This window comes from Gossypium hirsutum, chromosome D02 (assembly GCF_007990345.1).
Source record: "Gossypium hirsutum isolate 1008001.06 chromosome D02, Gossypium_hirsutum_v2.1, whole genome shotgun sequence".
Taxonomy (NCBI): domain Eukaryota; kingdom Viridiplantae; phylum Streptophyta; class Magnoliopsida; order Malvales; family Malvaceae; genus Gossypium; species Gossypium hirsutum.
The window spans coordinates 23,379,393-23,398,326 of record NC_053438.1 but is presented as its reverse complement, the minus strand read 5'-3'; the positions used below and the strand labels follow the sequence as shown (position 1 = coordinate 23,398,326).

The 18,934-nt window shown below is 34.5% G+C and overlaps 1 protein-coding gene across 1 annotated transcript; it reads right to left on the bottom strand.

Annotated features, from left to right (window-relative positions):
* Positions 1-3,972: 3,972 nt before the first annotated feature.
* On the bottom strand, positions 3,973-8,286 carry LOC107910699 (protein FREE1). Its single transcript, XM_016838663.2, has 10 exons — positions 7,251-8,286; positions 6,875-6,961; positions 6,630-6,761; positions 5,789-5,920; positions 5,613-5,678; positions 5,413-5,523; positions 4,856-4,948; positions 4,713-4,743; positions 4,395-4,465; positions 3,973-4,282 (listed from the first exon to the last, which is right to left on the bottom strand). The coding sequence occupies exons 1-10, from the start codon at positions 8,085-8,087 to the stop codon at positions 4,205-4,207; spliced, it is 1,638 nt and encodes a 545-aa protein (XP_016694152.1). The 5' UTR covers positions 8,088-8,286; the 3' UTR covers positions 3,973-4,204.
* Positions 8,287-18,934: the final 10,648 nt, after the last annotated feature.

Sequence of the window (18,934 nt, the reverse complement as noted above, 5' to 3'; positions counted from 1 at the left end):
TCCATGAGCATGCATCCACAAACCGATGGGTAAACTGAACGAGTGAATGCATTGTTGGAGACATATCTTCGACACTACGTAAGTGCCACACAAAGGGATTGGCCAAAATTGTTAGATATGGCCCAATTCTCATACAACTTGCAGCGAAGTGGGGCCACGAATCAAAGTCCATTTGAAATAGTGACGGGTCAACAGCCACTCACACCCAACGCTGTTGTGACCCATTATAAGGACCAAATCCGGCAGCCTATCGATTCGCAAAAGATTGGCAAGAGAAGAATGACTTGGCTGGAGCTTGTTTACACAAGGCAAGTAAGCGTAGCAAGAAGTGGGCTGATAAAAAACGAAGGGATGTGCAATTTCAAGTGGGTGACTCAGTCCTCGCTAAACTACACTTGATTTTGCGATATACTGGTTTGCACAAAGGTCTTGTGCGAAGGTATGAGAGGCCGTTCAAAGTTATAAAGAGAGTAGGCAATGTGGCCTACAAGCTTGAGCTGCCAGCAAAACTTAAAGTCCACCCAGTCTTCCATGTAAGCATGCTTAAGCCCTTTCATGGGGATCAAGAGGATCCAAATCGAGGCAAGTCCGAACGAGCACCGATGGGGGTAAAGGTGTCGTACGATCGTGAAGTCGAAAACATTGAGGTAGATCGAGTAATTAGACAAAAGTACCACCGACCACGGCATGAGTTCTTAGTACGATGGAAGGGACTTCCTGATAGTGAAGCAAGTTGGGAACCTGCCGAGGCATTGTGGCAGTTCCAAGGGAAGATTGACCAGTTCCATAAGGAATATGCGACGAGGTCGCTAGAACAAATGGGGGAGAATGACATGGGTTGCGCATGGGAGCATGCAACCATGACAAACTTGTGCGATCCATCGTATTTGAAGGAGGTCATTTGGCCCAACCAAACTGGCCTGTTGCCTAGAGAGATTAAAAGCTCATCCCAAGAGCCTGGTAAATATGGGAAGTGATCCAAGAAAATATGATTATGTAATCTTAGAGTTCTAATTGTATACAGCTTCTAATTGTGTCTTAGAGTTCTAATTGTATACAGCTTTTAATTGTAGCCTTTGATGTACTTTGAGGCTCAACTATAAATAGAAACCTCTTTGCTCATTGTAATTCATTAAGTTATCAATAAGAATTTTGAGAGTATTCACTCAAACTTTTCTCTCAAGTGTTCTTGCTTTTCTGTGGCTTTCGTTCATCTTTCAACGTTCGTTCTTACTTCGTTCTTCTGCTGTTCTTCGCGGGTGCCTTAAGGGAATTCTGTTGAATCCTTTATCATTGCAAGTTAGGCCGACTTAGGCGTTTTTTTTTGTTGAATCCTTTATCATTGCGAGTTAGGCTGGCTTAGGCGTTTTTAAGCAAAGAAACTGCCTAAGACCGCACGGATTGCGTGGGAAAACTCTAAGTCCGTGACATATACACGTACTTATGAAAATTAAAAAAATGTACATGTAGATATATATAATTACGTATGTAAATTATATAATATAAAAATACATAAGTATGTATATATATAAAAAATCCATGTACGTATATGCATATATCAAAAAAATAAAATATAAAGATAAATTTATAACAACTTTTAAAGGTATACGTATATATGTTACAAAAATATGTCCGTGTATGTAATATATATAACAATCTTTTAGAATAAAAAAATACATAAATGAAATGAGGATAATAATACTAATAATAAATAATAATATGGTATGACAATGTTAATACTATTAAAATAATTGATTTAATAGGAAGAATGATTACAATATCAAATTAAGGATTAAATCAAAAAGTAAACAAGATTTTAAGGCTGAAATTAAAAATAAAAAGCACAACAGGACTAAAATCAAGACGGGCCTGAAAGGACGAGTACCGAGGAGGAAAATATCCCTCGCTGATCAAACGGTGTCGTTCTAGCGGGGGTTAAATTGAAATAAAAAAACAAAATAAAGGGGGAAATTTAAAGAGAAGAAAAACTTGATTGCGAACGTTAAAAAAAAGCGAAGGGGCTAAAAGAACAATTTGCACCTCCGTATGAAAACACGTGGATCCTCCTGGAACGAGTCGGGTCGCGTAAAACGGCGCCGTTTTGGCTCTAAAATTCCCAGCTGAAACGACGTAGTTTCGTTTATACTATATAAACCAAAATTCTTTTTATTTTTTTCAATTTTTCCTTTCTTAAAACAAAAAAACTAAAAAAATGCTCCCAAACTCCCTTTCCTTTCCCAGAAATCGGCCAGAGTTCGACCGTCAGCCATCGCTCCGGCCGCTGGTCTCCGGCGCCAGCGCCGCCGTATGAGGCGGTCGGCGAAGCCCAAAAGTACCCCTTTTAAACGCCCTTTCGTGAGGAGCCTCGTTTTGGAGTTAGAAACACCGGGATTTCAGCAAATCGGGCCGAAAGGGGTAAAAACCTTCCGGTTCTCTCTTTCGCCGTCGATCTAAAATAGGTAAATCTAACCCTTTTTTGTTTTTATTTCGTTAGATTATTAAAAAAGAAGTAAACAAATAAACACAAGAAAAAAATACCTTAGAAATATGATTGCTTTTTATTTCTCATTCGTTTTTTTGAAAAGAAAAATAGCAAAAATAAAAAAAATCAACCCCCCCCCCAAAATTACAAAAGTTTTTATGACTTTATAGATATTTTGACAATGTTTTTTAATCTATATTCTTACTTGTCACTTCTCTGCAGGCAAGTGGGTTGATGGGGCGGTGGAGTTGGTGACAGCGAAATGTGGTGATGGGACTGGCGGCTGCGGCGCTAGGGTTTCAGCCTTTCTGAAACCTTAGTCTGACTTGGGTTGTTAGATTGGGCTGGGTTGTATTGGGTTTATTTGGTTTTATTTGGGTACTGGGCTGGGCAAAATGGGCTGTACAATAAATATTACATAAAATATATCAGAGTATAAAAGCTAAAAAAAACTATTGCTTTTAGGTTTTTTAAAATTCAAAAGTGTCGGTTTAGGTTACGACTCCAAAAACATTTTAAACAAAACTTAAATGATTTGGACCGATTTTTAAAGGTTTTGGGGTACTAAGTTTTTTTTCCTGTTTGGGCCAACCCAAAAATAGAAAACCAATTCGATCGTTTTTTTATCAGGTCATGGTTCGTTGTTCAACAGTGATTCTTTTTGGTAAGCAGGTTAATCAATTTTTCACAGTCACTAACATGCCATTATTTTTTTGAAGTTTCACGTCAACAATCACATAACTAGTTGTTTTTAGTCTGGGCTCAATTGAATTTTTTTTTACAATATTCTTTTTCCATTAAAACCTTTAAAAGGACCTCATTTTGATTTTCTAGAAAAATTCTTAAAAATCCGAGTTTACTGAAAAATTTAAAAATAAATAGATATATATATTTATTATGTTTTTCACTAAAAATGTTATCAAAATTTGAAGCTTTAAGTTTTAATTTATAAATTAATCCTAATGGAAGTCCTTAAAATCTTCTTTTCAAACACTCTTTGAATACCAAATCCCTAACTCAGGTCCCAGGCTACAGATAGATGTAATTTTTTTCAATTTTTAATTAAATAAAAAATATAATTGACTAAAATAAAATTATTTTATTTTTATTCTATCATTTATGTTTATCTAAATTAATTTTATTTGTTGTTTTAGTAATTATGTCTTATAATTTTATTGTAAAGAAATAAATATTAAACATATTTTCATATTTTAAAAAACATATTCTCATTTACAACATATTTCTAAATTAAAAAAAGAAAAGCAATTTGTTTCTTAAAAGAACTGCTTCCCTAAATCATTCAGAACCTTCATTTTCAATTTGGAGGAGATCGCCTAGAATCTTCAATTGACGCTATTTCAACTTCTCTTTTTTTTTTCTGCCTCGAATCATCCTATTTTTACAATAATCTATTTTAGCTTAATTTTTATATTAAAGATTATCATTATACACTGGAAAATAATAATAAAAAAAAGTTAAAAGAAACAATCTACAGAACGAAGTACAATTATTATAGTAAGGATCTGTCAAACTTTACAAAGACAAGACTCGAGATTCAGAAAACTTAATATACACAGAACTGGAAAATTTGACAGGGTTTAGTCTTTATTTAGAACAATGAAAAGGAATACACAAGACTAATCCAAATTATGGCTAATAATGAAATCAATAGAAGGAGAAATTAATTGAGATAATTAAAGAAGGTTGGGTGGTGACCGGAGATCAATGGGCACTAACAAGGAAAGGATGCTGGCAAACCCCACATTCAATTGTCTCAGAACCCGAGCTGGGAACTTGGACCTGCAACATTTCTCACTCAAATCAGACACAATCTACAACAACATAACACTTCAATATCCGCTTAGCAATCCAGAAATGACCATGGATTGCACACACACACACACACACACACCTGCAAATGAACGGCGCAGATAGGACAGGCAACCTCCTTCATCCGTCTATCAGATCCATCTGACTTGGAACCTGACCATTTCATCAAGATCAAATTAAATTGTCCATTTCAGAAGGGTCAAATTTCCATTATCCAGGTAACACTTTAAACTAAACATAAATATGTAACCCTTTTGCATTTTATTTCACTAATATAACAATATACAAATATTCATTCGTGAAAATAACTCAAAAGTTAATTATTGAATTTAAGTTCAGTAACTTAATTTCTTCGATGGGCAGAAATGATAAAAACACCACTCAGGGTACAAGAAATTACCTGATGATGCTCTGCAATTTTTTTCCATCTCCTGTTTTATAGAATCATCACAACCAAACAATTCATGGAATTAACTGATCCAGATTTTAATAAATTAATGTAAGATCAACACTATAATCATCAATCTTAAAACGAAGGCATACCTCAAGCTTCCTAGCAAGATCCTCATGACTCTGTAAAGCAGCAGGTTTACTTGCCGTTTCCTTAGCAATACTCAGCCTCTGAGTCACTTCAGCCTTTAACACAACAATAGGCTTAAATGTTAAGTTATATTGACCAAGAAAAATAGCAAGTTTACATATGACAATTCCTTTCTCCAGAAAGGGATTACGAATAATATTATATGTTCATTCTTTCCTGCACTCAACCCTTCCATGGTTAAACCACTAACAGAAAAGCTATAAAGGAGCAGGGAAAATATTTCATGGTTAATCCACAGGAAAGTAGATACTGCTCATCCTTCATAACCCTTCCATTGGTCAGTCACCCAATGATAGGCTTAAAATTAAAAGACAGCTAGAAATGCAGATTCTCTAAATGTTCAATCAAGCGAGTTAACAACCTATATAATATGTCCTTGACCCAGAGTAATGACCACACACCAATACCTAACTGGTTGTGAAAACCATGAACAGGAGAAACCGCAACATACACCGTTTAGCTTTGAAAGAAATTATAAGAAACAGATAAATAAGCTTACCATGCATCGGTCGCAAACCCTAACTGGTTGAGCATTCTCATCAGCAGTTAGAGCGATTCTACCTTGAGTACATTTGTCACAGAAAATATCCCCACAGTTCCTGCAGTGGTGCTGAAAGAAAAAAGGATAATAGAGCATTAAACTTGAATCCAAAAGAAACACAAGCAGGAAACCCTTTTCATTAACACAGAATGAGATACCTTGCGCACAAAAGCTCCAAAATCAGTTCCACATGCAGTGCACTTTGAAACAGCTTCATCAGGGACCTAACCAGAAGAAGAATGCATAAATAAGCCCATTATGAACTTTTTAAATATTCTTTCTATTTGACCGGAACAGGTTTTAAAAAAAACTTCCTTAGGACCCTAATTTTTACCCAATGATCTTTCTCCTCGGTGCCAGGCTTCATCAAGTTCATCCAATCACCAAATCCTTTCTTCTTTTCTGAAGGTTGTTCAGTAGTCTTTAGAGAGTCAGGAGGCCGACTTCTCCCACCCATCTCCTTGACCTGCAATTAAAAGGTGAAAGAATAGAGTCATAAGACTTACACATGCAAGTGTGAACGTATTTCTGAAGTACCAATCAGAGGACAACAAATGAAAAAAGAATCAAGCCATACATGATAGAGGATTAGTGGAAAGAAAGCAACAAAATCTCCAAAGAAAAACATTTTGAGCCTCAAACACTAGAAACACACAGATGCCTACAGCCTAAAGGCTACAGAAACCTGATAGAAGAAGCATGACAATTTTCCATATCCTTCACATGACTAAAAGGCTAATTATTTTAAAAATTTTGACCGCTGTAAATGAACTAGAATATATTGCCATTGCTCTCTTCTGATAGGCACTTTTGTCAAATTCCTAATGGTCGTTTTAAGAGAATGGTAATTATTCTTGCAGATTATATATTTCTTAAGCTACAATAAACCATGCAAAATGATAATTCACTATTTTCCTTCTCCAGACTCCTGAAAAGAAATGAGTAGACTTTGTACATATGTGTGTGTATGTCTTTCTATGAATTATTTACCGAGTGTGCATTTTAAGTCAGCTTTTGTGTCCATTTGCAGGAATGCAGAATTCATCCAAAGTATGACTCTAGAGAATTTACCAACCATGACCCGGGGGGGGGGATAATGATAATGAAGAAGTGATAGAAACTAAACAATGAACTGTCATAAGAAATTAAGAAAATTATAACTCTCTGACACCAACCTGTACAGTTGCAGCTGTTACAATATCCAGAAGGGTGTTTGTAGTGTAACTGTTTGATTGCAACCCGATCCGTCTTGGTTCAATGTCAACAGAGCTCTTCGACCAGAATGCAAAAGTAGATGTGTCGGTCACCTACATAAGAAGAAAATATACCCAATGGCCACGTCATTAAAAGAGAAAATTACAAAGTAAAACATATTGAGGAAGGAAAAAAAAATTAAAAACTTATATACTATGTAACTTACTTCACATCTTGTGATGTTCTCAATGGGATATATTCTCAAAGTTCGGCTGGTGCTAGGGTCAAGCATACGAATACCATCTAAACCAATCTGACACCAAAAAGATTAAGCTATATTATGAGTCTAAAGTACTGGATGAATATAAGAACGCATTTATCTGCTATTAATAGGAACAACAATATAAATAAACCATACAGAACTAGAGACTTCCAATATGAACTAAAATGTTTGATTAACCATACAGAACTAACGAAACTCCAAATCATTTTAGCCATTCAGTTTAAATTCACACATAATTCAACATACTGAAATTGATGCCAGGAACTTCATCTTTCCAGACAAAATTAAATCAAATTCAACCAACCTAATTAAGAATTACCTGGCAAATTACATCCACGGGGCCTTCTCCTCCACCTTCACTCAACAACTTAACCCGAAACTTCTGGACCCGACTCTTTACGGCTTCCAGGGTCTCCGCCTTAGGCACCGCCCTCACAATCTTACCAGAAGATGAACCTGACGAGTCCTTCCCAGAAGGGAAATTAATGGCCCGCCCATAATCGTCGAATTGGACCCAAGTCGATGATTTTGGGGATGTGCCACTTGCCCCATAAGGCTCCACCTTTCCTCCTTCATAAGCATAAACCCCATCACCGTATCCACCATCATCACCGAAGTGTGAATAGCTATCATATCGCTTACCATAGAGATCGGATCCCATATCGTATCTGCTCTGGTTATATCGTGCTCCGAATTTATCGTCGAAATAACTGCTACTGCTTTGATCCAATTTCATGGAATTATCGTAGGGGTTGTCATAAGCAGGAGGGACAGAGGATTGTGATGATCCTATTTGATTATATGGGGTTGAATAGTATGGCGGAATAGGGTTGGGGTTGGAGTCTGGTGGAGGAGGTACATAGCTAGGATACTGATCATAAGGCTGGTAATAAGGTGGCTGGGAGACAGGTGAATCATAAGGCGGGAAAGAAGGGGCAGCGGGAGCCGACTTTGGCGCGATCGGATGCTGATTGAAAGACGGTTGCGAATTCAGGGTAGTTGGCGGCGGAGGAGCATAAGAGGGATCAGGATTTTGGTAATCGGAAGGGGAAAAAGGCGGTGCTGATGCGTAAGGTGATTGATGAAATTGGGATGGGTTGGAGGTGTTAGGGTTTGAAGGGTGATAATAGGAGGAGCTGAAATCTCCTTGTTGCATGGCTGATCTGCTCTGAATCCTGAATTTGATGCTAACTTCTAATACTATGCCGAATTTGATGGGTTATTATTCCGTCTTCCGAAAGCAAGTGCTAAATAATTTAATTTTGGCAATAATTTCACACACCAAATGATGATTAATCATTATTGCCCTCTGGATTGAAGCCCATAACTTTCCAAGCCTGCTGGGCTTCCATTCCCTTTTATTTTTTCTTCATTTGTGAGAATACTACTTATATCATGTACATTGCATGCGGTATGATGACTCTCATATTTAGAGTTATTTAGTATAATTTTCTTAGTATTTTAGGAGTTAATTTTAACATTTAGGTTACTTTTTATTACATTTTATAGTTTTTTAGATTACTTATACTTTATTTGATTTTTGCTTGTTTTTATCATTTTTATAATTACTTTGGATTCATTTGTTATTTTTTTTTCTCTATTTTTTTTTGTCATAGATGAAGAAAAGAAAACTTGGAGCAAAGAGCCAAAAGTGGTGAACAAAAGTCTTTCACTCCACCAAATTTAATTCAATGTAGTGGACGTTCCACTACAACTTCTGCATACGATTGAGCGATGCGATTGAAGAACCAAAAAATAAGGGTGGTTAGATTTAAGAAAAAAAAAACAAGGAGGAAATAACTTGGGGATAAAGAACAACTCTCTCACATTAAGAAGAACTTCAAACTTGCAAAGACAAGAAGAAAAAGAGATCTAGAGCGTTTAGGCATAAATTTTATAACTACTTTCTCTCTAGATTGTTTCTTTTTACTTTTTATTGATGCAAGTTTGTTTTAAATATTTTCTTGTGTAATTTTTTCAACTCAATATGAACTAATCTCTATTTTCTTAGAATAATAATGAACCATATTTCTTAGTTAATTAAATTATTTTCTTTTTGATTATTTTGATCATTGTTAATTATTTATTCATTCCAAGGCTTATTTAATCTGCTTGCCCAACCACCAAGTTGTATTAATTTGATAATCTTTATTCTTCTTGAAAGAGAAAATTAAGGTTGCGATCTAGACTTAATAGATTAGGATTAACTTTAATAGTGTTGACGAATGAGTTAATTTGTCGCTAGGATGGGTGTAATAGCCCAAAATTTCCCGACCCACATACAGTTCAAAAATTAAAAAAAAACCAAATAAAAATAAATAAAGTCCAAAAATAATAATATCCATTTACAGATAGCCCAATAACCCAAACAGATCCCAAATACCCACTTAACCTAGTCCAAACCAAAACCCAATTAACCTAGCCCAACTAATGTGGAAACAGAAAACCCTAACAGTATCCAGCGCTGCATTAGCCACGAGCACCTCCTTCTCCCCACGCCTCCACGCGCTGTACCGTGCCACGTCATCGTACGACCATTCCTGCAACAAACGAAAGACAAACAACGTAGCAGAGTCAGATCCCCGCGCGTGTTGCGCCTCCGCGCCAGGTCCACGCGCGCCTTTTCCAGGCTGGCCATGTCCCTCTTCCGTACGACGGTTTCACCTGCAAAAACACGCAGCAAGAAAAGTAGAAAGGGGACATCAGTAAAAAAATAGGTAATAGGAGAAAAAATAATAGCAAAAATAAATTAGAATTTTTATTATGATTGTATTTTTATTTTATCTCCGGCTATAAAAAGGGAGAAAAACAATGTAAAAGGGGCATTTTTTTCCTTTTTTTCACACACGATATCAATACAAAGAAAAAAAACATTTTAACAAAGCAAAAATCGTTCAAAAGGTGATTAGCTTCCCGATTATTGTTTGATTCTTCCTTTTTCTCTCTGAGTTTACATTCGTTTTCATCGTTTTTATCTTTTTGAAATAAAAAGGGAGAGCCCTTAACTAGTTAAGCTGGCCGTCGAATCCTTCGTTGGTTCCATTTGGAACCAGATGTTTGGGAACTCTGATGCTGAAGCGGCGCATGGGGGAAGGCCTCTCTGCCTTAGGTTTTCTTTCAAAATAAAAGAGGGTTGCTGATACTTTAGGTTTTTTTTTTGGTTTTAAGCAACATAAGACGACGTCGTTTGACGCCAATGCTATGGTTTCAAAATGGCGTCGTTAAAGGCCTGCAACCCGCGCGGTGACCCGACCCGGGGAAGGATCCGCACGTCCAGCCTTTCTGGTCTTTTTGCGTTCCAAGTCCTCCTTGTTTGTGTTTGATTTCAAGCTAGTTTATGTTCTTTCTTTAAATTGGATTGCATAATTTCCCCCGAATTTCATTCCGGTCCTTATGCAACGCAGCATTTTGGGGACAAGATTTTTCCTGTTTCAGTCCCCCATGTTATTCGTGCTTTGTAATTTGGTCCCAACCTTTTATTTATTTTAGATTTCCTCCCTGAATTACTGTTTTAATGCCAATTAAGTCCTTTGTTTTGTTATTGTCGCTATAAAATTATTTAAGTGCCTTAGTTACTGTTGTTATCATTGGTATTACTATGTTAGTTTACATGTTTATTTATTTCTACATATATACAATATTTTATTTTATTATTACTGAAAATTGCAAATATTTTATTTTAGATCTTTATGTATATATATATTCATTTGAATTTTAAAAAATCACACAATAGCAGTTCATGATCCTTTCACATATATATATATATAATTTATATTAAAAGTATTTTATTGTACATATGTATGTAATATAATGTTATTAACTTCAAATTGTAAATTTTATTTTTTAGGCACAAATATTTTATTCTTTCTAAACTTGCTATTCTATTTTTTTATATATACATTATTATTATGTATATACTATTGTTTACATTAAATTTTTTTTATTTTATCTAGATCAAAATATATATATTAATTTTAAGATTTATTCACTTTTATTTTTTACTTACAATTCTTTCTTTAAAATTCATTTAAACAGTTTATTTTTAGTTATGTTATAAAATGGCTTCAAATTTTTATATTAATTACCCTTTTTATATATTTTTTGTGTACATTTTTAAATCCTAAATTTATTTGCTCTCATTTTTGTTTTAGGAGTTGCATTTTATTTTCCTTTTAGGTTGATAAATTTTGAATGTTGATGTTAATATTTGCATAATGTATAGTTGAAATTATTGTTATTATGTTTATTCATGTTTATTTATTGATTCATTATCCATTGGAGCGTATTTTCTATTCAAATTTTGCATGATTCATTGTTTATTTAATTACTGTGTTTTTTTTGTTTCAATAAAAGCATTAGAATCACCTTTTTGACAAAATACCGGTATTTACGATTCTCGAGAGAAGTGTGCCCTAACTCACTGAGCTTCATTTTTTTCCCAATGAATTTAGATAGCCGAGTACCTCTTTTGTAATAAGACCATTTGATTTCTAAATAAAGCTTTTAGGGATTTCAAAACGTTGGATCTTAACTTACTGGATATGACATTTTGCTATCTCAAGTTAAGGATTTTAAAATAAAGGCAATATTTGGTGTTTAGGAATGTTGAGAAATTGAATTCTAACTTATTGGATTATGATTTCTCGATTGACCCAAATAACCAAATATCCTTCTCAAAATACAAGAATTTTTTTAAAAAATTTAAAAGATATACATAATTTTGAAGAATGGACTGTTACACCCTAACTCACTGAGTGTGACGTTTATTACTTTGAAATGGGTATGTCTTATCATCTGATTAAGTTATGCAAGTTTTCTCACCAAAGGATCGTATTTTTAAAATATTTTCAAAATTTCGACACTAAAACATTAAGCAATCGATTCGGTACTAATTTTTGGGCGTCACGAGGGTGCTAACCCTTCCTCCTGCGTAACCGACTCCCGAACCTGTTTTCTCAAAATTCGCAGACCTAAAATTATTTTCAAGGTGATCTGATCACACCACAATAAAAGATCGGTGGCGACTCCCATTTTCATTTTTAAAGTCGATCCCTATTTTTTAAATAAAAAAGATGGTTTCGACAATAGGAATACAATTGATGCCTTAGTCAACCCAATAGGTTTTTTTCTTAATGACTTCACCTGACTTGTCTAGTATAGGAATTTAGCTAGTGAAGAAGGGGGATTAACTTAGCTAGATACTGGTAGGGTCTAGTTAATGTCATTGAATATTGGATTAGTAATTACATAGATTGAATAATTGAATGTGAGATATTTGATTAACTAGACTAGGTAAAGTTAGAGTTCCGAGTCTTTAAAATTGATTGAGAAATTTAGAAATTTTCATTGTTTTAGTTTGATCAAATATTCATAATTTGCTTAGTTTAATTTTAATTGTAATTATGTAACAGCTAGATTTTCAATGGTGTCGGAAAAAGGTAGTTTGGGAACCCTATTTCAGTGAACCGGGTCTTTAAATATTAAATAAGAATATTTACGGAGTTGGTATAAAAATATATTAAAGTTTGGTCCCTCAATTTTGTCTATAAATTGTTTAATTTAGATATAAAGACTAAATTATAAAAGTCTTATCGCTATAAATTTTTAATTGGACAAAAACTTGTGGACTTAAATTGCAGTTAGCCAAAGGTCCAAAATGGTAATTAAATCATTTTGTAACATGAGTTAGTTGCATTTGATGACATCTCCCACTTATATTAATTAAGATTAGTTTATTATAAATTGAACCATGTTAATGATAATTAAATTAGTTAATTAATCACTAATTAAACAATATAAGTTAAAATAATAAAATATTTCATAGATTAAAGGAATAAAACCTAAGAAAATTCAAGAAACATTCGGACCTCCATTAGTAAGTAAATTTAAGTAATTTTTTTTTATATTTTTATGTTTTTGAAGTCATGAGAGCTTGATTTAGCTAGACCATGAACCAATTTGCAAAATTGTTAAAGTTTTTGAAAGTTTTCATTGTTGATTTCTTGAACAAATTGGTGTTAAATTGATAGATTTTAAGCTATATATGAAAAAGGTCTAGATTGTAATGTTTAAATTGTTAGCTTTGTACATAAGGACTAAAGTGAATGAATTGTCAAATTGATGTGAAATTTTAGTCATAATTGATAGTAGAGGGACTGTAATGGATGTAATTGTAATTAGTTTTAAAATCGAGGCTCAAAATTCAAAGACATGGCTATTTCGATTTTAAGGACTAAATTGAATAAAATGAAAAATTTAAGGGGCATTCAAAAATTGGAATTAAATAAGTTCATGCATATCATGGAATGATATAAAAATGTTTGGTATTGATGAATTGTCTAAAATAATTGTTTAGATCAAGAATTGAATCAAACTAGATAATTAGGGAAAAACCAAAATTGTCGAATAGTCGCTGGAGATTCAATTTATTTGTTGTTTTGACCAAGTAAGTTCATATGATATTTATGTGTTTAAATAATTATGAGTTTTATTTGTATATATATAATTGATAGCAAATTAATTGGTGATACATTGGTATAAAATGTGAGATTTGGACTAAATTGTAAAGAAGTGTTAATTTGTGTAATAGATACACGTTTGAACTTAGTAAATGTAAGATATGATTGGCATGTCAATAGGGTTTTGTGCACTATTGTACGGGATTGATTACAGATGTTACCGAGATCCAACATTTGTTGCGGACTCTAATGTGACACAAGTTTAGCCTAGACTGGTAATCTGATGTCATTTTAAAGGTTTAGCTCGAACGGGCAACCTAACATGTATATTTTTAGCTTGGATAAGAAACTAGGCGTATCGTTAACTTGACACGAGTATACTTAGCTCAGACGAGCAACTGGAGTAACAGAGATACATATGTATCCGAGTCCGTTTACTAGTGTAACACCTTATACTCGACCTGATTTATTGGACCTAGATATAGGATGCCACAATACATAAATACTTGACAAAAAATTTACAACTGGAGAAAACCATACTAAGCATACTTTTTATTTATTTATATTTTTTTTGAGTTAAAAGATTTTGAAAGAAACATTTATTAATTACTACAGATTATCAAAAGAAGTATAAGACATTACAACTTAAATATTTGTTAAAAAAAACTTATTCATGGAGTAGAGTACTATTCGCAATATTCCCTAGAGTTCCCCTCTGTATGCATAATATCGCACCTCGAATTGTCACATTGGCACATTCCTGGCTTGGTCCCTTTTGGTGTACTGGTTCAATTCCTAGAACCTATATTACAAATAGATGCCCGTAAGTTCAATGTAACTTAGTGAGTCTCAACCAATATTACCTTTAAAAGTTGTTGAATTCCTTGACTTGAAGATTCAGGACTTCCTTTCAGACTTTGGCAGATACTTTTTTTATTTCCAACGGATAACTATATGCCAACCTCTGCATTTGACCCCCTTATGCACATTCTGCTTGATCTGCCACAATTTGATATGGCAAATTAGGCTTTCCTAATTTACTTAAGAAGTTTACTCTCGAGCAAAGTAATGTCTTTGTCATAGTTTTTTCTTGTTGTAATTTTTAGATTTTTTAGTTAACAAGTGTAAATATCTCACTTTTACTCATTTTGTGAACCAATTTGGCCAATGGTGTCATTGGGGAACCTAACGTGTGGTTGAGTGGGGTACGAAAGTGTTGGAGGTTGAAAATGAGAAAAAACGACAGTAAAAAAAGGGTATCGATACCTCCAATAGGATGGAAGATTGGAAACCATCCTTTAGTGGCATCGCGATATTCACCACCAAGAAGACCCATAAGTTCGAAACTAACTAGGGTATCACGATATCCTCTTCTAGGTATCGTGACATAAACATCGTGAGGGGGACAAAATTGGACAAAAAGGATAATCTTTATCCACCTGATCCACCAATCACCCAAGGCTTATGTAGGGGAAATTTCGGCAACAAAATTTTATTAGCATTCAGCCTAAAATAGCCAATTTTGGTTGAGGAGGAGAGAGACACACATTACTTTAGTTCCTCTAAGTTTTCTTTAGTTTTTCTACAACTTTTCTATGATTTTTATTTTCTCTTCTTCTTTCTTAGTTTAGGGTTTATTTTTTTGCACTTACTTCTTATTCTTAGTGTTCTTAGTGTTAGTTAAGGTATTTATAACTGTAGCTTAGGTTTATTTGCACTTTCAGTCTCTATACCTAGGTTGTAAGATACTTCTAGTTCTAGTTTAATGTATGTTAGTTTCTTTTACTTTAAATCAACTAAAGTTTGTTCTTTTTATGTTTATTGCTTTAGATTTTCTTGTTGAATGCCGTTAGTTTAATGTTCTTTAAGTTTTCTTGCACAAAAATCCAAACTTTTATATTTTTATTAAACTTTTCTTTAATATTTTCTTTGCCTTTCATTTCCATGCCCATTCTCTTTATTTTCAGCATGAATAGCTAAACCAAAAAAGGGGATTGGTAGATGGAGATGTGAATAAGTTGATTTTTTTGGACAAGGGACTAAATTATAATAAATTGGACTAAATTGAATAGACCTAAAAACTTAGAAAGTGATGTTCCTAAGGGAATATTCCCCCTAAGGGAATATCATTAGTCCAGAATTAATCGGTGAGATCGAGAGATAAATCGGATTAATTTGTTTAAGTTGGTAAAATTAAGATCAAGAGATAAAATAGACCTACTTAGTAATTTAAGCGATTTTAGTCCCTCATTTGAAGATCGGTGAACCACATCGAAATCAACTAACCACCATTAGTCATTTATTGATTAATCTCTTAGTTTTGTACTATTTAAAATTTGGTCCCTAGATTGCCATATTTAATTTTCATACAAAACTTTCTTGTTATGATTTGTCATACTATAAAATCATATAAGTACCTGCTTAGATTCTGTAGTGTACGCTATTTATCACTAGATCGCAATCTCCTTTGGGTTCGATCATTGGAATACTTTAGTGTTTCATTGTAACACTACAAATATTACAATAGACATGTACGCTTGCAGTAAAGCCACGCTTTAAAATTTTATGAAATCATTTGTTTTATGCACACGCGCAAACGCAGTCACCACTTAATTGGTAGGTCACAAACTTTACGCCTTATCGCAGATCCTATTTCACAATCTATTTGAAGATAGAAGTTGGATACATTCTTCAGAATGATATACATATAGATACTACTCTTGGCGGATTCTTATACTAGCTCTGGTGGGTTGTAAGAATGTCAGTCACATTGTATCTTCAAGTCGATCCAAACAAACGAACTTGGTCTGATGAATGTAATATTTTAGATCATCTAACAGAAACCTAGATGACTTTGATACATAATGTGAAAATTACCTAGTTTGGCAGACACTTAAACCACCCATAATTATAGATACGCCAAGCTCTCTGTCTTGGTAGATTTCTAAGGCGGATTCATCAGTTGGGTACATTACCAATAATTCTTTCAGAAAATACCTCAAAGGCATACCTAGATCTCACTACAAAGGCGGACAAACAACTTGCCACTTAGGTGTTATAGAATTCGCGATATAGTCTTTCTAGATAACTTTGTCACTAAGGCTTCCTAAATAATACGCCACATAGACTTTTCAAATAAATCGCCATAAGGGCTTTACAGATAACTCGCCACAAAGGCTCTATTTGGTTTTCCACCAATACACCACATAAATTGTCATATTTGATGATTTGGATTTTCCTAAACTCATCATCGCCTAAGGTTTGTCCATGATCGCCCTCGGGATATGCAAAAACCCTAGTAGACAAATGTGGCTCATCCATCTTTTCTAGAATGTGCCATGGCCATGGTTTTTCCACACATTTGCCACACTAGCCATTTTTCATGTTTAATGTCCTGACGGGCCTCATGTTTATGATCTGACGAGCTATATTTTCCTCATATTGGCCTTCGTGTTTACTATCTCAGCGAATGTCATCAAAACACCATCGTAGAGTCTATTATCATATCACATACTTTCCTGACACCCCACCCGAACCGCTTTATCACCAACCATACTTGGTCATGCATCATTCATTTAACATAATGAACACATTTACATAGATTTCACTCATACCCATAACAGAATCATACTTCCCAATGCATAATTTCCCATGCATGATTACCACACATCGTCATATTCGTGTAGCACATCGTACACTTCATTTACATATATGTAGATGCTTTATAGAAAACAGACATGCATACAACAAATTTTCAATAAGACATGCATTACTATAGGGACATCAACTATACAAAGAATCATCATAAAATAACATACAGGGGTTGGGTCTTGAGACTTACTAGAAACAAACATTTATCTAGACCCGAAGCTTCTACTTCGATCGTCCTTCTGGATTTAGCAGTAGTAACTATTTAAAAGGTCATGGAATTTTCATTAAAATATCTATTTACAGATAGTTTGCTAATGTTTCAACTACATGCAACCCCCATGTAGGGCCTTTCACTCATACCCTACTATTCTTATGTCTTTTAACATCCTTACTCTTCAACAATCGTAACATACAGAGCTATAAGACTTACCGAAAGGTTGAATCATCCAGTGATTAAAAACAATCTTAGCTTTAGCTTAGCGAAAAAGAAGAGAACATTTAGGTTAGAAAGAAGGACCAAGATGTAGAGCAGAAAGAAAAAACCATCTGGAATGCCTCCAGCTACATATACTCCTGGTCCCCCTTTTGTGGATTTTGACAAGTGGCGATGCTTACTGAAATTTTCCCTTAATTTCCCTACAAAATCTGGGGGAAAATAAAAGAAAATCCAATGAAGGTGAACATTTCTTTTTGACCAGTCATGGAGAGGGTCAAATCAACTCAGTTGACTCCCAACCAATCCCGTTACAAGAACCCACTTGAATAGTACTTAAGCAAACTGAGCGTATTATACCTTGGTGGGGACTCACGTATAGCATGGTCTTAAAGACAATTAAGTCTTTTACAACTTCTCATACACTTAGTAGGCTCTTCATGCTCAGCCAAAACTCTAAAGTGCACTCTCTCTTGGGCATATTCTTTTTTCAATTAAATATACCTTAAAATTTAATCCTTATATACCGCTAATGGGCTAATACTTTAATGTTAGTATGCGCCAATACTCTAATTCGCCAGCAAGCCAGCAAGGTAGTGGATTATGCTACCATAGCGCGCCAAGACAACTAACATGAATACCTCACTCTCCTTTTTGGATTTGTCATTTTTTGGGGTGTGACAACTCTCCTCTCTTTCACGAAAATTTTGTCCTCGAACTTTTTTTACCAACCTGGTAACACCATTACCAATTATATGTGACCAACTTCCTGGATCAGATGTGGTATACTACTTGGTGAAATGCCCAAACATAGTCATATTAGACTTCTCGTCTATGACAAATACTCTAGAAATTCCAACTGATATGAATGTAGACAGACAATCTCGATTGGCGAATTCTAAGCTTGCGATCATCATTGGCAGGTACTCCCGTGTTTTTAAACATCCCGTAGCCTTAGCCTTGACAAGTGTTAAGCTTTGATTAAAGAATTTGAACGGTTGGCTTTGAAGTTAAAATTTCTCATGGACGCTTGATTATTTTAAGTATTAGGTGTTTAACACCTTCCCCAAAATATTTCACTACATCATTGGAGCCCTAATTTTATTTTTGATCAAAGTCTTTTTGCCTTTTTTCGCCTTCAAATCACAACTTCTTTAGAGGTAACTCTCATTATCTTTCTTTTACTATTGCTCAAAATGGTCAGAACTACTTCTTGTGAAAGAGACCGTGGTAGTCGTGCCCCAAGTAGTAGAAGTGACAGTCCTAGAAACGCTATCGAGATTGGACCTAGAGGTCTTGATGGTACCCGTCACATGCTCGCTCCCTTATATGAATGCAACACTAGTGAGGAAGATCTAACTCGATACCTAAGGGTTGGAGGTATCCTTCGTCCAAACTTTGCTTATGATTTTCGTTTAGTCCAAGGGGAGTGTCATTAGAGTGACAATACCGAGGGCTTTA